Source organism: Salvelinus sp. IW2-2015, linkage group LG18 (genome assembly GCF_002910315.2).
Source record: "Salvelinus sp. IW2-2015 linkage group LG18, ASM291031v2, whole genome shotgun sequence".
In the NCBI taxonomy this organism is placed as follows: domain Eukaryota; kingdom Metazoa; phylum Chordata; class Actinopteri; order Salmoniformes; family Salmonidae; genus Salvelinus; species Salvelinus sp. IW2-2015.
The window spans coordinates 36,540,135-36,561,748 of NC_036858.1; the positions used below are offsets into that span (position 1 = coordinate 36,540,135).

The 21,614-nt window shown below is 43.0% G+C and overlaps 1 protein-coding gene across 1 annotated transcript in view; it reads left to right on the forward strand.

The window, feature by feature from the left end:
- LOC111977628 (coiled-coil domain-containing protein 85A) overlaps positions 1-20,409 on the forward strand; it is a 39,564-nt gene extending 19,155 nt beyond the window's left edge. The window contains exons 3-4 of the mRNA XM_024007171.1: positions 18,819-18,876; positions 19,525-20,409. Of these exons, the coding sequence (XP_023862939.1) occupies positions 18,819-18,876; positions 19,525-19,540 (74 nt within the window). The 3' untranslated portion in view covers positions 19,541-20,409. The remainder of the gene's footprint in view (positions 1-18,818; positions 18,877-19,524) is intronic.
- Positions 20,410-21,614: the final 1,205 nt, after the last annotated feature.

Genomic DNA, 21,614 nt, shown 5'->3' on the forward strand with positions numbered 1-21,614 from the left:
CTATGGCCATCCTAGACTTTGCATACTTGGACCATATTACATTGAAGGAAGTAGTAGAAGCATCAGGTTAGGGAGCTTTACGTACACTACCGTTCAAAAGTTTGGGGTCACTTAGAAATGTCCTTGTTTTTGAAAGAAAAGCACATTTTTTATCCATTAAAATAACATCAAATTGATCAGAAACGCAGTGTAGACATTGCTAATGTTGTAAATGACTATTCTAGCTGGAAACGGGGGATTTTTAATGGAATATCTACATAGGTGTACAGAGGCTCATTATCAGCAACCATCACTCCTGTGTTCCAATGGCACATTGTGTCAGCTTCCTTAAACAGTACCAGCAAAACCCCAGGCTCAACGTCAACAGTGAAGAGGCGACTCCGGGATGCTGGCCTTCTAGGCAGAGTTGCAAAGAAAAAGCCGTATCTCAGACTGGCCAATAAAAAGAAAACAGTAAGGTGGGCAAAAGAACACTGGACAGAGGAACTCTGCCTAGAAGGCCAGCATCCCAGAGTCGCCTATTCACTGTTGACGTTGAGACTGGTGTTTTGCGGGTACTATTTAATGAACCTGCCAGTTGAGGACTTGTGAGGTGTCTGTTTGTCAAACTTGACACTCTAATGTAATTGTCCTCTTGCCCACTCTTTCTATTCTGGTTAGAGACAATTTGCACTGTTCTGTGAAGGGAGTAGTAAACAGCGTTGTATGAAATCTTCTGTTTCTTGGCAATTTCTCGCATGTAATAGCCTTAATTTCTGAGAACAAGAATAGACTGGCAAGTTTCAGAAGAATGTCTGTTTCTGGCCATTTGAGGCTGTAATTGAATCCACAAATGCTCATGCTCCAGATACTCAACTAGTCTAAAGAAGGCCAGTTTTATTGCTTCTTTAATCAGATCAGCAGTTTGCAGCTGTGCTAACACAATTGCAAAAGGGTTTTCTAATGATCAATTAGCCTTTTAAAATGATAAACTTGGATTAGCTAACACCTCTGTACGCCTGTAGATATGTACAGTGGGGAGAACAAGTATTTGATACACTGCCGATTTTGCAGGTTTTCCTACTTACAAAGCATGTAGAGGTCTGTACTTTTTATCATAGGTACACTTCAATTGTGAGAGAGGAAATCTACAAAAATCAGAAAATCACATTGTATGATTTTTAAGTATTAATATTAGCATTTTATTGCATGACATAAGTATTTGATCACTCCAACGAGTAAGAATTCGGCTCTCACAGACCTGTTAGTTTTTCTTTCAGAAGCCCTCCTGTTCTCCACTCATTACCTGTAGTACTGCACCTGTTTGAACCGTTACCTGTATAAAGACACGTGTCCACACACTCAATCAAACAGACTCCAACCTCTCTCACAATGGCCAAGACTAGAGAGCTGTGTAAGGGACACTAGGGATAAAATTGTAGCCTGCAAGGCTGGGATGGGCTACAGGACAATAGGCAGCAGCTTGGTGAGAAGGCAACAACTGTTGGCGCATTATTAGAAAAATGGAACGAAGTTCAAGATGACGGTCAATCACCCTCGGTCTGGGGCTCCATGCAGATCTCACCACGTGGGGCATCAATATCATGAGGAAGGTGAGGGATCAGCCAGAACTACACGCAGAACCTGGTCAATGACCTGAAGGAGAGCTGGGCCACAGTCTCAAGAAAACATTAGTAACCACACTACGCCGTCATGGATTAAATCCTGCAGCGCACGACGGTCCCTGCTCAAGCCAGCGCATGTCAGGCGTCGAAGTTTGCAATGACATCTGGATGTCCAAAGGAGGAATGGGAGAAGGTCATGTGGTTGATGAGACAAAATGAGGCTTTTTGGTCTAAACTCCACTCGCCGTGTTTGGAGGAAGAAATAGGATGAGTACAACCCAAGAACACATCGCCAACTGTGAAGCATGGAGGTGGAAACATCATTCTTTGGGGATGCTTTTCTGCAAGGCGACAGGACGACTGCACCGTATTGAGGGGAGGATGGATGGGCGATGTATCGCGAGATCTTGGCCAAAACCCTCCTTCCTCAGTAAGAGCATTGAAGATGGGTCATGGCTGCGGTTCTTCCAGCATGACAACGACCCGAAACACACGCCGGGCAACTAAGGAGTGGCTCCGTAAGAAGCATCTCAAGGTCCTGGAGTGGCCTAGCCATTCTCCAGACCTTGAACCCAATAGAAAATCTTTGGAGGGAGTGAAAGTCCGTATTGCCAGCGGACAGCCCCGAACCTGAAGGATTCTGGAGAAGGTCTGTATGGAGGAGTGGGCCAAAATCCCTGCTGCAGTGTGTGCAACCTGGTCAGAGCTACAGGAAAGGTATGATCTCTGTATTTGCAAACAAAGGTTTCTGTACCAAATATTAAGTTTGCTTTTCTGATGTATCAAATACTTATGTCATGCATAAAATGCAAATTAATTTCTTAAAAATCATACATGTGATTTTCTGGATTTTTTGTTTTAGATTCCGTCTCTCACAGTTGAAGTGTACTATGATAAAATTACAGACCTCTACATGCTTTGTAAGTAGGAAAACCTGCAAAATCGTCAGTGTATTAAATACTTCTTCTCCCCACTGTATATATTCCATAAAAAATCTGCCGTTTCCAGCTACAATAGTCATTTGCAATGTCTACACTGTATTTCTGACTAATTTGATGTTATTTTAATTGACAAAAATGTGCTTATCTTTCAAACAAGGACATTTCTTAATGCCCAACCTTTTGAACGGTAGTGTAGATCTAAATAACATATGCACCGTGACGTGAATATTTAGTAATGTTTTAAGAAGTGAAATCATGCTGGCCTACGCACAGCAATCTGTTGAGAGTGTGTGTGAGAGAGAGAGAGAGAGAGAGAGAGAGAGGAGAGAGAGAGAGAGAGAGAGAGAGAGAGAGAGGAGAGAGAGGAGAGAGAGAGAGAGAGAGAGGAGAGGAGAGAGAGAGAGAGAGAGAGAGAGAGAGAGAGAGAGAGAGAGAGAGGAGAGAGAGAGAGAGAGAGAGAGGAGAGAGAGAGAGAGAGAGAGAGAGAGAGAGAGAGAGAGAGAGAGAGAGAGAGGAGAGAGAGAGAGGAGAAGAGGGGGACGAGAGTGCGAAAGATTCTGCAATGGACTGTGTTCGCTCACTGTGAATTAATGAGTGTGGGATGCACATAGAGGGTATGATGAAGACTGAGCAGTTCTTTTTGAAGTACTCTTTGTGGTCTATGCCACTGTTATGCCAAGCTGAATATCATTTTGTCTTTCAGGAGCTGGCTGTGTGCACAAGAACACACACACACACACACTGCTCTAGATTCTTCTGCTACAGTTATCAGCGATGTTCTTTGTTCAGGCTCTTCTTTTGAGAACTTGTTCACCCAGACAAAAAAACAGCTGCAGAAGCCTGGTGAAGCAAAGAACACAAAGACAGGACCTTGACTCTCTGTTTTCACTGAGAGAGAACATCCACACACCCAATAGAAATTTGCACGAACCTCACCCGTTTGAATCCCAATCCTGGTAAATGTTTCCTTTTTGCGCAAGTACTATGCACATTAATTGTCTCCCAATCTGGATGTTGATGTCCCTTTAAGAAGTCTGAATTAATCCCGTGATAATAGTGTTGGTTGGCAATGTGTCACCTGACTAGGGCTGTTACGATGACCATATTACTGCCATACCGGCGGTCACAAGTCATGACGGCAGTCAAATTCCAAGTGACCGTTAAGTCCCAGTAATTAGACTTCTCCAAGTTCTGATGCTGCTGATGGTCATTAGTAGCCTACCAAACTAGCTAACTACCTGGTACTCAGCACTCTATTGTCCCTCTAATCACTCTAACATCAATGCAAATGTCATTGAAAATCTAATCAAACACTTCATGAGAGCCCATAAGCTCATGTTGCACAACATTTCTATAGGCTATGCAATTGTGCGAGAAAACAGAGTTTTGATGGCCTCTATTAAAAATAGGAGGATCTCATCAGCTTTCTATAGGCTAGGCCTGCTATATTTATTTATAAATGTTTCTAATATTAAGCACATTGCTTTGCTTTCCAACAGGAGTATAGCCTACTTAGCTTGAAAATCAACCACGGGGAAAAAATCCTCCATTCGCATTTAAGTGTATTGCAGTATTTTAAGTGTAGCAGCAGTGTAAAAACAAAGGGGTGGGGTTGTCAATGCAAATAGTCCAGGTGGCAATTTGATTAATTGTTCAGCTGTCTTATGGCTTGGGGGTAGAAGCTGTTAAGGAGCTTCTACCCCCAGACTTGGCGCTCTGGTACCACTTGCCAGGTGGTAGCAGAGAGAACAGTCTATGACTTGGGTGACTGGAGACTTTGACAATTTTTTGGGCCTTCCTCTGAAACCGCCTATTATATAGGTCCTGGATGGCAGGAAGCTTGGCCCCAGTGATGTAATGGGCTGTACGGAACRTGAATGGGGGCGTGTTTGGCCCTCCTTTCCCTGTAGTCCACGATCATCTCCTTTGTCTTGCTCACGTTGAGGGAGAGGTTGTTGTCCTGGCACCATACTGCCAGGTCTCTGACCTCCTCCTTATAGGCTGTCTCATAGTTTCTGGATGAGCATTTCCTTGTTTGCTTATGGCCTTATGGCCCAGCTTGTTCAGTTTGGTCAGTTTGTGGTGGTAAATAGACGGCTACGAAAAATGTATTTGAAAACTATTGGAGATGGTGTGGTCTACAGCTTATCATGAGGTAGTCTACCAATACCTTGAGATTACCTTAATATTAGACATCACGCACCAGCTGTTATTGGCAAATAGACACACACCCCCACCCCTCATCTTACCAGATGTAGCTGTTCTGTCCTGCCAATGAACGGGAAACCCAGCCAACTGTATATTATCCATGTCGTTGTTCATCCCTGATTCTGTGAAACATAAGATATTACAGTTTTTKATTTCTCATTGGTAGGATAGTCTCGAACAYAGCTCATCCAGCTTATTCTCTCCAGTGATTGCATGTTGGCTAATAGAACGGACTGTAGAGGCGTGTTACCCACTCGCCAAAAAATTCTCACAAGGCACCGTGATCTACGCCCCCTGTATTTCCTTATTTTCTTAATGCGAATGACGGGGATTTGGGCCTTGTCTGGGACGGGCCGCCCCCTTTGTACAGTTCGAGGTGAGTAATCGCTGTTCTGACATCCAGACGCTCTTTTCGGTCATAAGAGACGGTAGCATCAACATGATATACAAAATAAGTTAGGAACAATGCGAAAAAAACACAAAAAATAGCTWAATTGGTTAGACGCATGTAAAAAGGCAGCAATCCCCTCTGTCGCCATTCTTTTTTCTTGCACAGGAGGACAAGTTGACCAGCAGAATTGGTCGACTTTTGTACTATGGATGATAGTAGATTGACATAGGCTAGTGCTTTTGCTGTTCGTTAGGCCTACTCATCTTGTGGACAGTTCTAATATCTTCAATATGCGCCTCGGAATTCGATAAAAGGGACACGCACAGTAACTTCCACAATGTGTCTCTTCATTCACTTGTAGCTTACCTGAAATGCCTGTCAGAAGGACCTGATCACGTGACGGCATTTTATTTACTTATTTAGGCAAGTCAGTTAAGAACAAGTTCTTATTTACAATGACAGCCTAGGAACAGTGGGTTAACTGCCTTGTTCAGGGGCAGAACAACAGATTTTTACCTTGTCAGCTCGGGGATTCAATCCAGTAACCTTTCGGTTACTGGCCCAACACACTAACCACTAGGCTACCTGCCACATTGGCTAATAAGAATTGAGATATCTGAGCAAGCCATTTGAGTGAGAGGTGCTTCGAAGCACGGCAGCCGGGAGAAGGGAATTCTATAACGGCCAAGGGATATGCTGCCTGGAAATTCGAGGCCTGGTGAGAATATTGTCAAGTGCTTGTCAAATTGTGAATGAGAGACTGATGAAGTGTGTGCAGCTTGCACTAGAAACCAGAGCTCATGCCTTTCATGCAACTTTTTTCAAATCATCATCATCATGCAGCCTTAGTATTCAAAATCTAAACATATAGCCCAACGTTTGTATCATGTCTAAAGTTGCATCTATATCTCTAAATTAAGCTTGTAGGAGGACCAGTTTCTTTGTTAACCACTCAACACAGAATAACCGCATGTGCGCACTTCCTTTCTATTTTATTACGCTATGTTCAGATATATTCTTCATACTATAAAATAATAAAAAATTATTGCCACTGTAGCCATATTACAAAGTAAATGCACAAGCTTCGTTTTAAATGCCTTCATGGACCAGCAACTGTGGTTTCTGGGAAGGGGCCTTTGCAGGGTCCACCACACAATGTATGCCTTTATGATTGTAATGTTGAGCATTCCCCCAAAACACATACTTCCACCATTTTCACATTGTAATAGCACATTGTAACATTGTAATAGCTCCTCAGTTGGTCAAGATGGTCAAACCCTCCCATTTTCTTGTTGGGGGTACGCGCAATGCCGTCGTGGGTATGCCAAATAATCACATTTTAATTAGTCATTTTTTATTACATGCTTTCTTTTCATTTTTCTTTTCTTCATATTTTCAAACGGGCCATTTATATTTTCCAACAGGGCTATACATTTGGGTAAGGTTTTTATTCTCGCCTGAGTAGCCTTGTTTCACTGCCAAAAATKATTTGAAACCATCTAGTGTTCAGCGAAATAACAACACAATGTCAAATACAAGTAGCCGAGTCAAATAATTAACATCCAATCACATTAACCGTTACTCTCTTGCGGGAATTCCACTAACAGTCCATATGTAGCCAAACGTAGCTGCTGCTCATGTTGGTATCTGTACTGATGGCGCAAAAGCCATGACAGGGAGACATAGTGGAGTGGTAACGCTCATGCAAGCAGTTGCTCCCGACACCACTTGGGTACACTGCAGCATCCACCCGAGAGGCTCTTTCTGCCAAGGGAATGCCTGACAGCTTGAAAGACGTTTTGGACACTACAATGAAAATGGTTAACTTTGTTAAAGCAAGGCCCTGAACTCTCGTGTATTTTCTGCACTATGCAATGATATGGGCACCGACCATGTAACGCTTTTACAACATACAGAAGTGCCCTGGTTATCAAGGAACAAAGTATTGACAAGTTTTTTTWWATTTAGAGATGAGCTTAAAGCTTTCTTTACTGACCATCATTTTCACTTGTTTGACCGCTTGCATGATGACGAGTTTCTCACACGACTGGCCTATCTGGGTGATGTCTTTTCTCACCTGTAATGATCTGAATTGAGGATTACAGGGACTCTCCGCAACTATATTCAATGTGCGGGACAATYTTGAGGTTATGATTAAGAAGTTGGAGCTCTTCTCTGTCTGCATTAACAAAGACAACACACAGGTCTTACCATCATCGTATGATTTTTTGTGTGCAAATGAACTCAAGTTTACGGACAATGTCAATTGTGATATAGCGAAACACCTGAGTGAGTTGGGTGCGCAATTACGCAGGTACTTTCACTAAATGGATGACACAAACAACTAGATTCGTTATTCCTTTCATGCCCTGCCTCCAGTCCACTTACCGATATCTGAACAAGAGAGCCTCATCGAAATTGCAGCAAGCGGTTCTGTGAAAATTTTATTTAATCAGATGCCACTTCCAGATTTCTCAATTGGACTGAGCTCAGAGTATCCTGCCTTGGCAAATCACGCTGTTAAGACACTGATGCCCTTTGCAACCACGTACCTATGTGACTGTTGAGAGTGCACTGAAGGTAAGTGAGGAGTGAAACAAAGGAGAGCAGAAAGGTCAGTGTAGCGTGTAACTTTTAATCAGGGCAAGTCCAAAACAAACACAGTCCAGTACAAATACCCAAAACCCAATGGGAACAAACAGTTCACCCGTAAGGCGTAAAACACACGCACTTACTAAAAAAAATCACTACACGCGAAAATCACTGAGGAAAGCCTCCACAAGCAACAAGAAAAAAAGAATCCCTCACAAACCTAAGCGGGGAAACAGGGTAAATAATACACACAGAAATCAAAGCAAATGAAACCCAGGTGTGGCAGAACCAAAGAAAAAACAAACGGAAAAGGAACATGGATCGTGATGGTAGGAGGCCGGCGACGCCAGACCGCGAGCCCCCGAAACAGGGAGAGGAGCCACCTTCGGTTAAAGTTGTGACAGTGAGAGTGGAATTCTCGGCTCTCACTAAGCATGAAAACTAAATAGCAGCACAGACTTTCGTGTGGAAAATGATTTAAGACTGAGACTCTCCAATACAACCCAACATTGCGGAGTTATGTGCATCCTTTCAAGCACACCCTTCTCATGAACCTGTGGTGAGGTATTCATAATTTTCGATGAACAAATAAGGTTTTATATGTAAAAATGGTTAAAGGAAAGAGAACAATTCTTGATTATTATTATATTTATTATTTGTGCCCTGGTCTATAAGAAGCTCTTTGTCACTCTTCCCACGGGCCGGGTTTGTGACAAAAACTCACACTCATGTCTTATGTTTAATACATGTATCATATAGTGTGTGTGTGGCAGGCTTACATGATGGCAAAAAGCAACATTTGAGAGTTTGCTGTCCTGGTGCTAAGAAGGGGGTACGCAGCTTGAGGTTTGAATGTTTGAGGGGTACGGGAACTATAAAAAGTTTGGGAACCATCTGCCTACGAGGAACAGAGGGAGAGGAGAGGAGCAACAAATAGGATAACAATTCGTGGTCAGGAACCAATTTCTCTCTTCTTGCTCTTTCTTTTTCCTCAAACAATATCCATTCTTCTTTCCTAATAGAGTTTCCATAAAAATAATTAATAAATAGTGTGATGAAGTTCACGCCTCCCATTCCACACTCACTCAAACGTCTCTCTCTCTCTCTCTCTCCTTATCTCTCTCCTCCTCTCTCTCTCTCCTCTTCCTCTCGTCTTCTCTTCTTCTTCTCCTCTCAGCTCTCATCTTCTCTCCTTCATTCGCTCTTCTGCTCGTTCGCTCTCTCTTCTCTCGTCTCTCAATCAACTCTTGCTTTGCTGGCTGACAGGCTAACTGCAGAGTTCGCCAATATTAGCTGATTAGTTACGAAGCTGGGACAGTTTCCAAATGAATTGCATCTGTAAAAACTGGACAAAACAAGCAACTTGTTAGCTTTCTATGTAAACAAATATCCAGCTCATCATATGAGGTTCAGTGCGCAGGCATGTACTAGCCTAACACGGCATCTGAGCTGTCAAATGATAGGAAAACGAGGTAATGTATAGCCTGTGAATATCTGCACCTAGCAAGCATGACAAACCATAACCTAAGCCCAGCAGATAAAAACAAATTACTCTAGCCTTCATTTCGGTGGCTAGTTAGCTGGTTGGCTAGCTTGTGAAAGTGACAGCTGAGGTTGACACTTCATGAGCGCAGCCCTAATTTACCACAACACACAACTTTTCMTGCCTGACAGACTAACTAGTTAGCTAGCTAGCTATAGCAAGCATCTTGGGCATTTTCCATATTTATTACTTCGGTAGAAACAAGACAAACCAACCAACTAGTTAGCTGACTATATAAAGCTAAACACTGCAYCTATTTCCATGAGCTCCACTGCTGATGTTCTTGCCTGTACCAACCAAGTTATTATGACTTGACTTGCTAATCTGAGAGCTATTCCCCAAGTTTCACAGGATCAAACATCAACAACACCAAACATATAGCTGCTGTTTACTTATTTCACTCACCTCGACATCATCGCTTTTAAAAGTGCATGGACGTGTCCAAATCCGMATCACCAACCACAGCATCTTTCACAGTAAAAAGTATTGTCCCTCTTGGCGCAATAATTTTCAGTAATTAAGTAAAAAATATATATAAAAGGTCAAATGACAGCATACCATGTTTCCTGTTTCTGGTTGATGACAACAGCCACATGGATACGACAACAGGTTGTTAGCAAGTTCATTTGCTATATTGACACAGATATTATTGTTAGAAAACAAGGCCATTCGCGGCCGCTATAGTAATTTAAAGAAATGCCGTTGACGGCCYCTATGGGTTCTAAAGGGTTAATTAACAGTAAATGACTGTGAGACCGGCAGTAATTTGCTTGTCAATCACCGGCTGCCAAAATATCATGACCGCCACAGCCCTACACCTGATCAACTTGAAGTTCTAACGGGAAGTCCTATAGAGTGAGCAGAAAAGCTCCTGAGGCAGACTGTCAACAAAACTGATGACATGGCTTCTCCACTCCTTCAATAAAGGGTTGGCCACACCTACCTCTCCTCATGGCAGTGTGCGTGCGTGCATCCGAGCATGAAAGAGAGATTGGAGTGGCYAATAGAGGAAAAACAGTGGCTGTTTATTCTCTAGGGTCTCATACAGTGTACTGTGCTTGGGCTATTTTTAGGCCTGAGATTTGAGTCCTGCTGTAGCTGTGAATAAAGACGCTGAGAAAGAGGATATGATGTCAGCATATGCTCTACATCCTGTTTTCACTGTCAATCACACTTCCTGTTTTCATGACAGGTGTGCTAACTGGGCTGCATTCACTTTAAATGATAAGCTGTGTAAACATTTCAGAATAGCAATAGTGCTGAACTCAATATAGCGTTGCACAACCCAACAGCATAGTGAAAAGGCAGATGTTTTTGTAATTGATGCATGGACTATGTCTGGTATGTATTTGATGTTATGTATGAATGTCTTTCTGGTGTATGTAGAGCAACAATACTACTACAGTTGAAGTCGGAAGTTTATATACACTTAGGTTGGAGTCATTAAAACTCATTTTTCAACCACTCCCACAAATTGTCTTGCTAAACAAATAATAGTTTTGGCAAGTCGGTTAGGACATCTACTTTGTGCATGACACAAGTAATTTTTTTCAACAATTGTAAAGACAGATTATTCACTTATAATTCACTGTATCACAATCAGTGGGTCAGAAGTTTACATACACTAAGTTGACTGTGCCTTTAAACAGCTTGGAAAATTCAGAAAATTATGTCATGGCTTTAGAAGCTTCTGATAGGCTAATTGACATCATTTGAGTCAATTGGAGGTGTACCTGTGGATGTATTTCAAGCCTACCTTCAAACTCAGTGCCTCTTGCTGACATCATGGGAAATCAAAGAAATCAGGCAAGACTCAGATTTTTTTTTAGACGTCCACAAGTCTGGTTCATCCTTGTGAGCAATTTCCAAACGCCATGAGGTACCACAGTTCATCTGTTACGACAATAGTACGACAAGTATAAACACCATGGACCACACAGTCGTCATACCGCTCAGGAAGGAGACGCGTTCTGTCTCCTAGAGATGAACGTACTTTGGTGTGAAAAGTGCAAATCAATCCCAGAACAATAGCAAAGGACCCTGTAGAAGATGCTGGAGGAAACCGGTACAAAAGTATCTATATCCACTGTAAAACGAGACCTATATCGACATAACCTGAAAGGGTGCTCAGCAAGGAAGAAGACACTGCTCCAAACCGCCATAAAAAAGCCAGACTATGGTTTGCAATTGCACATGGGGACAAAGATCGTACTTTTTGGAGAAATGTCCTCTGGTCTGATGAAACAACAATAGACTGTTTGCCATAATGACCGTCGTTATGTTTGGAGGGAAAAGGGGATGCTTGCAGCCGAAGAACACCATCCCAACCGTGAAGCACGGGGGAGGCGCATCATGTTGTGGGGGTGCTTTCCTGCAGGAGGGACTGGTGCATTTCACAAAATAGATGCATCATGAGGTAGGAAAATTGTGGATATATTGAAGCAACATCTCAAGACATCAGTCAGGAAGTTAAAGCTTGGTCGCAAATGGGTCTTCCAAATGGACAATGACCCCAAGCATATTCCAAAGTTGTGTTCAAAATGGCTTAGGACAACAAAGTCAAGGTATTGGAGTGGCCATCACAAGCCTGCGACCTCATCCTATAGAAATGTGTGGGCAGAACTGAAAAAAACATGTGCGAGCAAAGAGGCCTAGAAACCTGACAGTTACACCAGCTCTGTCAGGAGGAATGGGCCAAAATTCACTCAACTATTTGTGGAAGCTTGTGGAAGGCTACCCGAACACGTTTGACCCAAGTTAAACTATTTAAAGGCAATGCTACCAAATATAATTATTCTTAAAATAAAGTGGTGTTCCTAACTGACCTAAAGAACCYAATTTTTACTAGGATTAAATGTCAGGAATTGTGAAAAACTGAGTTTAAATGTATTTGGCTAAGGTGTATGTAAACTTCAGACTTCAACTGTATGTACCATCTGGTACCAATTGTGATTAATTCTCTGTGGTAGTATATAAAGTACCAACACGTGCTTTTTACCACACTACCTCTCAGTACCAGGGCAGGCAAACAGTAGCTAGACCAGGACTTTATATACTGTATTGTGTGTTCCCCAGTACCCCTGCTGTGTTTCTGCTGAGAGAAGAGAAGAGAGAGAACATTGCTCTGTGGTYGGTGGATGTTCTGGGTTGGAGTAGCCTAATTTGCCTCCAGAGAAAACACACACAGCATATGTGTGTGAGTGTGTTTGATCTTAGGGGTTTTAAATAGTAGTTTATCCTCCTAACAGCGCTGATTCCCTGATGTGCTCCAATCACTTACATTTACTCTGTCTCTAGGCTCCGTCTCCAGGCTCCCAGCTGTGAGCGCTAGGAAACAACAAACAACTACAACTGGAAAGTGTGTTTGGAAGTATGAGAGTGTGTATTTGCTTCCACTGTTGGGTATTTTTCGCTCTTTTGGTTGCTAGCAGGAAGGAAGTAGGCCAATGAGGTGGTAAACCCACCACAGATATTTGGTAAGAAACTCATTAAGTGTTGACCTGGGTTGCTGTTGGATTATGGGATGTTGGAGGAGGTCAGGGGAGGTCCATGGGACTGTGAGGCAAGGGCCAGTGCCAGCAATCATTCTTCTTTGTGTCTGTCTGTCTGTCTGTGTGCAGGGTTGGGGAGTAACGTGTTACCCGTAAGGGATTACAAAAAACGGTAACTGTAATCCGTTACCAGCAAAAATATTGTAATCAGATTACCGATACTTTTGAAAAACTAGATGATTACTTCYAGGATTATTTTTAAATTCAGAGAGGATGTTTGCCAAAAAATATATTTTGACACTTTTCTTTTTTCTCAATGACATTCAAATCAGCATTGAAAAAAGGTGCCAGTTTAAGTTTGTTCGACCTGAGCGAGTCTGACCAGAAGTCAGAGACCAATATGATGACACACCAAATGTGTTTGATGGTTTGTGGGAAAAGATGAGGAATAGGCTTTTGTAGGCTACAATCTAAGCTATGTCTTCCAATGGTGCGGCTGCTGTCAGCATCCAATGATTATCCAACTTGAATGAARGCTTGGAGGTAAGGATGACAGTAGTGGTGTAGTCTTCAGTGATACGGATATCACTTATTATTGATATCTACATAGCGCATTGATGTGAATCACACTGCTGCGCTCTCATTTAGCTATTTGCTGCTTACGGATTGTGGCTGTTGTTTTATGGCTGTTCACAAATCTAAATGTGTATTTGAACCCAATAATGATTGAATTCAAGAAGATTAAACTGCCTATCAATCATTATTTTTGAAACCAGTGGACAGCCAGTAAAAAATGCGCTCTTGCAACAGCTGCATAGTGCAGATTCAAACCTAGGGAATAAAAGTTGGGCTTTTTTTGCTCAATCTAATTCATGCTGAAAATCCACATGGACACATGCTCAAACTTGCACACTTTTGATAGACTTAAAGGGGCAATCTGTAGTTACTACATCCACTTTTTGATGTATAAARTATACATACAGTACCAGTCAAAGGTTTGGACACACCTACTCACACCTACGCCTACATAACCAACCCATAAAGTAAAATTTAACATCCATATATGGCCAGCTATGTACACTTTAACACTGATTTATCCTGAAGTAGATGTCGTTCAATTGGTAACATACATCTTCTTCTAATGCCTCTTCTAATGCCTCTTAAGGGGAAAGTAATCTAAAAGTAACGGAATGTAATCAGATTACGTTACTGATTACAATGTTGGACAGGTAACGTGCAACTGTAACGGGTTACATTTAGAAAGTAACATACCCAACCGTTTGTGTGTGTGTGCGTGTATAAGCATGTGTATTTGTATTTATCATGGATCTCCATTAGTTGCTGCCAAGGCAGCAGCAACTCTTCCTGGGGTCCAAGAAAATTAAGGCAGTTAAATACAATTTTAAAACCATTACAATGCATTTCACAAATTATTTCAAAACACATTAAGTGTGTGACCTCAGGCCAATATTCTACTGCCATATACACTATATATACAAAAGTATGTGGACATCCCTTCAAATTAGTGGATTCGGCTATTTCTACCACACCCGTTGCTGACAGGTGTATAAAATCAAGCACACAGCCATGCAATCTCCATTGACAAACATTGGCAGTAGAATGGCCTTAGTGAAGAGCTCAGGGACTTTCAACGTGGCACCGTCATATGATGCCACCTTTCCAACAAGTCAGTTCATGAAATGTATGCCCTTCTAGGGCTGCTATGGTCAACTGTAAGTGCTGTTATTGTGAAGTGGAAACATCAAGGTGCAACAACGGCTCAGCCATGAAGTGGTAGTTCACACAAGCTCACAGTACGGGACTGCCAAGTGCTGAAACGCGTAACGCGTAAAAATCGTCAGTCCTTGGTTGCAACACTCACTACCGAGTTCCAAACTGCCTCTGGAAGCAGCGTCAGCGCAATAACTGTTTGTCGGGAGCTTCATGAAATGGGTTTCCAGGGCCGAGCAGTCGCACACAAGCCTAATATCATCATACGCAATGCCAAGCATTGGCTTGCGTAAAGCTCACCCCCATTGGACTCTGGAGCCGTGAAAACGCGTTCTCTGGAGTGATGAATCCTGCTTCACCATCAGGCAGTCCGACGGACGAATATGGGCTTGTCGAATGCCAGGAGAACGCTACCTGCCTGAATGCATAGTGGCAACTGTAAAGTACAACAACATTTTAGACGATTCTGTGCTTCTAACTTTGTGTCAACAGTTTGTGGAAGGCCCTTTCCTGTTTCAGCATGACAATGCCCCTGTGCACAAAGCGAGGTCCATACAGAAATAGTTTGTTGAGATTGACGTGGAAACTTCACTGGCCTGCACAGTGCCCTGACCTCAAACCCATTGAACACCTMTGGGATMAATTGAAACGCCGACTGCGAGCCAGGCCTAATCGCCCAATATCAGTGCTCGACCTAACTAATGCTCTTGTGGCTGAATGGAAGCATGTCCCCGCAGCAGCAATGTTCCAACATCTAGTAGAAAGCCTTCCCAGAAGAGTGGAGGCTGTATAGCAGCAAAGGGGGGACAAACTCCATATTAATGCCCATGATTTAGGAATGAGATGTTCYACGAGCAGGTGTCCACATACTTTTGGTAATGGTCCATCTACTGGGGACAGCTCCTAATCTAGGCCAACAGCTGCTTCCCTGGCTTCTCATTTACATTTCCACTTTGAAGCATTTTTTTCTGCAGAGGAATATTTGACATATTATTTGCTTACTTGTGAAGCTAACCCACCCACACACACACTTTCATGCGCAGATGCGTGTACTCACGTACACATGCACACATACGAATATCTGTCTGTGCATGCACGTGCGCACACACACACACACATGCCCCACGTTGGACAATGGTTTGGGAGGCAGGTAGCCTAGCGGTAAGAACATTGGGCCAGTAACCTAAAGGTCACTAGTTTGAGTCTCTGAGGGTYTCTCAGGGGTAGTTAGGATATGCAAAAAAAAAAGGAATTGCACGTGTATAGTACACACTTGTGTAAATTGGACAAATATAAGCACCCATCAAATTATTATTATWATAATTATAATACACACTCCCCTATCCACGTCAGCTTCAAGCTTCTGACTGTTCCTAGTGTACACTGTGTTATGTATTCAAATAGATGCAGGGAAATCACTGTTTATTTGCTAGTGTAAGCAACACTTAGGGGTTGGTCCCGGTGCTTTGAGCTTTTTGGCCGCCCACAAGGGAAATAGCCTAATGCAGGGGTTCAGATTCAGAACAGACCTACACTGTGTCTGTTGGCTGCCATGGAGGGATTCAGGAACATAATGAATATTGTTGATGTGGTGTGTGTTGTTTTGCGTGTGGGTCGGTGTGTGTGTGTGTGTGTGTGTGTGTATCTTTACCTTGGTATGTGTGTTTGTCTGTGTGTGTGTGTTTACTCTTTGAAATCTTCATAGAAGCACGGTGCTGTTGATCAAAGAGTCACTTCTTTCTATACTCCCTTCTATCTTCCCCTCACAATGAGGCTATGCCTCAGAGGACCCTAACAAAATGGAGGGCCACCCCCCCCCCTCCACACACACACACACACACACACACACACACACACACACACACAGGTGCAGCAGAGCAGAGGAGACAGCTGTGGACTAGCCAGAGGTCTCTGTCCCTGTCTCTGGCTGGACCAATGGGAGGGCAGGAGGAAGCAGGTCAATAGTNCACACACACACACACACACACACACACACACACACACACACACACGCACACACACCCACACACACACACACACACACACACACAGGTGCAACAAGGCAGAGCAGACAGCTGTGGACTAGCCAGAGGTCTTTGTCCCCGTCTCTGGCTGGACCAATGGGAGTGCAGGAGGAAGCAGGTCAATAGGAGCAGAGAGGGGCAAGAGGACCAGGGTATCTCTGCTCAAAGGGGATGTATTTAGTAAACACAGACTCATATGCACGCTCACACATACACATACACACACACAAACACAAACACACTCCATGTGTATGACAGATGATGAATGACCGTGGTCACTCGTCAGCTCTTCTTTCTTCCTGCCTCTCCTTCTGAACACCTGTTCTGCCACATGCTCACTGGAAGTTTGATGTGGTCCTGCATGAATAACCAAGATGGCTGAGGGCTCTGAATGGTACAAATTTACTGCCTAATATCGACAACACATTACATTTGCATTTTAGTCATTTAGCAGACGCTCATATCCTGAGCGACTAACAGCTAGTGCATTAATTTCAAAATATCTAGGTTGGACAACCATATATCTCAGTCATAGTAAATATATTTTCCCTCAATAAAGTAGTTATCAGCGAAGTCAGTGCTAGTAGGGACAAAAAAGGGGGTGGGTGCTGTGTGATTATTTAAGATACTCTTTCAAGAGGTAGGGCTCTGCTGTCCTAGTGTCAAAGGGAAGCTTGTTCCACCATTGGGTGCCAGGACAGAGAAGAGCTTGGACTGGGCTGAGCGTGAGCTGCCCTCCCTTAGAGTGCGAGTGGGAGTGTTGCTTAGGGCCAAGAGGCCAGAGGTGYCAGAATAGAGTACTCGGGTTGGGGTGTAGGGTTTGAGCATAGCCTTCAGGTAGGGAAGGGCAGTTCCCCTTGCTGCTCAGTATGCAAGTACCATGGTGTTGTAGTGGAATGTGAGTGGATGTGATGACACACATGCTGAAYTAATAGTGCTTTAAGGAGTTATTTTGACCATTGATACCCAGGTATTGGGTTTTTAAGTACCTAGCTCCACATAGAGAGTCAGTGTAGTGGTATGTGTGTTGATAATTCCTTTCAAAGCAGTGCCTTGCCTTTATCTCTGCCCCTTCCCAAGGACATTCATATGTAGTCCTGTCATTGGTAGACAATCAATTTAGCTCAAAGCCAAAGTGTGACCATGGCAACCGATACTCAATAATGGTAATTTCTAGTTAATAGAGGCCTAGGGTCACAGTTAAAATGTATAAGTGATTTATGGCTGAATGGAATGCTATTTGTCGCTATGCGTGTGTAGGCTGTGTGTGTGTGTTTGTGTGCCTGCATGTGTGCCTGATCTAGTGTGACTGAACATACAACCGATATGGACAGGGGCATATCTCAGCCCTAACAGAATAACACCTTTATTATGACGAGAGAGATAGAGAGACAGAGATGAGAGACAGAGATGAGAGACAGAGATGAGTGAGTGAATGAGTGAGAGAGAGAGAGAGAGTGAGAGAGAAAGAAGGATAGACAGGTGGAGCTAGATTCACATACAAGAAGACAGAGAGAAGGAAATAGATGTGATGTGTGAGGAACAGACAGAAAATCCAAAAAGGATGACATCTATCTCTTACTCCCAGGCAGATACACAGTGCTATGTTGACAGACACTAAAGCAGAGGATGATGGGTAACAGGAAGTGGCGCCAAGAGGCTGGGGCCATCCATGCTGTAACAGACATGGAGAGAGATCTGAGAGTAACATCACTCTCATACATCCACTTAATTTATGCCCCAACCACACATCTGAGCATTTCACTGTGGGTCTTCACACCTTTGTGCATCAGAGCGCACTGTGTCAGAGGGCACTGTGTGTGTGTGTGTGTTCTTCTTACTCAGTGTATCAAACATAATTAAGAGGGCATTATAAGCTAATTAAACCAGCAGACCCTCTCATTGTAAGTGATGCTGCTATATTACAAAACACTTGAATTAGTTGGTTGTTCTCCACCTAATGACTGTCATTACTACAATGACTCACTGCTATGGCCACACGCACACGCACACACGCACGCACACACACACACACACACACACACACACACACACACACACACACACACACACACACACACACACACACACACTGTGCTTTGGATATACTGTGGGAATCAAGACTCCCCATTTGTCTTGTACCGTAACAATTTAGTCATTTAACAGACACACTATTACAACAATACTCTTTTCAATATTTTCGATTCTATTATTTGCTTGTATTATTGTCATCAGGATGTTGTGCTTGTCCTTGGTCATATAAATAATGTATCATATTTATTGATGTTTGCAGCTCTCATATCTGCTGGCTGCTGCCCCAACACCTGTAGGAGTGTGAAGCTTTGGAACAGGTAAGGCATACATACACAGGTATGCACACCAGTGGAGGCTGGTGGGAGGAGCTATAGGAGGACGGGCTCATTGTAATGGCTGGAATGGAATGAATGGAATGGTATCAAACACATCAAACATATAGAAACCACGTTTGACTCCGTTCCATTTATTCCATTCCCGCCATTTGAATGAGCCCGTCCTCCTATTGCTCCTCCCACCAGCCTCCACTGATGCACACACACAAACACACGCTCGCTCACAGGCATACTGCACAGATATTTTTGGGAAAGAGATTGATGACAATGGACTCTTTCATGTGTCTTGAGTGTGTGTGTGTGTACGTGTTGTCYTCTACTSTATGCTTGCGTGTCTGCATGTGTGTCTCTGCGTGTGTGTGCGTGTATTTGGGCTCCCTCTGCTCTGACCCCAGTCTTAATGTGCTGCCTGTAGGGTGAGTGATGGGCTGGCTTAATATTTAATGATGAAGCACTTTTAATGGCCGAATATATCAGCCCTCAGGTTACCTAGAGAGGTTTGCTCTCCTCATTCTGCTGAGCACAGGCTCACACACACACGCGCACACACACAAACACACGCATGGACACTGGCACGCACACATGCATACACGGTAATGGTAATATCCATTTTCCATTCTTGTCTTTCAGCTTTGATGCCTCCTGACCACCACAAGCTGTGACCAGAGTCTCTAAAGGGAGGGGGGAGAGAAACAGTATAAAGACAGGTGCAGTAGAGAAAGATCAAGATAAATAAAGAGAGAGAAAGAAAGACGGGCAGAAAGATACAAAGAAAGAATGAAAGACAATGTCTTGATGAGGGTGACTCGCCGACTTCAGCCATGATCTTTCTTGTCTTCAAAAAGAGGAAACATGATGGTTTTAGAGGCAAAGCCAAACACTCCATGATTGCCAAATGAAGATTGCTGTCAGTGAGATATGATAATCTTTCTGTTGCTAACAGAATAGTCCTACCTCCTTTGAGAAAGAAACCTTATGAAAGAGAAAGGAACAAGACTTGTAGGCCATGGGCCCTTTACAGACCAACACATGCTTCCCCATAATACAGTGCAATACTCTGTTCCCCTTTTAGCTTTGTGTGAAGTTCTAACCAGTGTTACAGTACAGTACATACATCTTGTGTCAAAGTTCAACTGAGAAYATTGCATCATATTGACCCATATTATACATTTTGAAATTCACAAACGTTGGTTTCAACCTGCTCATATGACAATGGCTGTGGAGAAAACATATCAAAATCCTATCCTCAATTCATGTGATATGTGCGGGGCCACACACACATACATACATACACACACACGCGTGCGAACATACACCCATTTCAGTATTACTACAGGACTGCTGTATAACCTCGCCTCCCTGTGACTTGATACATTTGTGGTGATAGAAATAAGATAGAAATAAGATAAGTCAAGAGTAGTGTATATCTTCTTAGTTTTCTATATATATATCTATATATCTATATAAAACAATGACAGTTATTATTTTTGATGTACTGGTATTATTATATCTATAAATATCATATCGGGAGATGTATGCATAAGWTAATAAAGTGTCTTTATGTAAAATACCTCATCTAGAGAGTCTTCTGTTTGGTCACACACATACACCATACACTGGCACTATATTTGTGTTTGTGTGTAGGAGTGCATGGATTCATGTTAAGGATAGAGCGAGCGACTATTTCACCTCAGCAGAAGGAACCACAACAGAGGTATTCAGCACTTATGCACTTAACCCATCGATCCAGGACAAACACAGCTACACAGAGCAGATAGGAGCTTATGATGATCAATCTCACCTCTCTGCTTGACCGAGGATGATATGATTTTCAGAGGCTTATCTGATCAATATCTCTCTATGGTCAACTTGTTTGTGTGTGTGTTTTCATAACACACTATATGATACAGCTTGCTGCCATGGGTAATGGTCTCACATTATTTATTTACTCAGATGGCATCGGATCAAATAAATTCGAATAAAAACCACCCACCCACGCACACACTCACTCACTCACTCAGTTAGAAACACACATACACCTCTACACTCTCCAACCCAACACACACACAAATACACACACTAAGGACATCACACAAAGGCTTTTTTATTCATTTCATCACACACAATTATTTGTACTCACAAAACGCAAACCTGTGGGTGGCGTAGGCGAGGGGAGTGTTGTGGTGTGCTTATTGCTACTATCTCTGTCAGCAGGGCCGAACTGCCTGCCTACTGCAATGGTCCTACTGCAATGCACCAGTAGTGGGCCCTACTGGGATTGCCTTCACTACTGCCTGCAAGCTGTGTCTCTGTGTCAGCCTACCTGACTACCGTACACACCGTGTCTATCTGTCTATCCTTCTGTACTTACATAGACATCAACAGGCTGGGAGGCTGAAGAGGATGGCATAGATTTCATAACTGCACTATTGTTCAAAGAAAATAAGACAATTCCTAAAGACTGCGATTGTCTACTTTGCAACATGCCTTCACTAGCACTTTCATACCTGGTTTGTTTGTGTGCGTGTGTGACTGTGTGTGTGCTTGTTTGTGTGTGTGTGTGTGTGTCTGTCTGTCTGTTTTTGTGCATCGGTGTGTGTGTTTGTGCATGTGTGGAGATGCCTGGGGATTTCTCGTTATAGGAGAACTACCTGTGTTCTACACATTCTACATTTGATCCAGGATAACAGTCACACTATTCTCAGAGCCTATAGATTTGG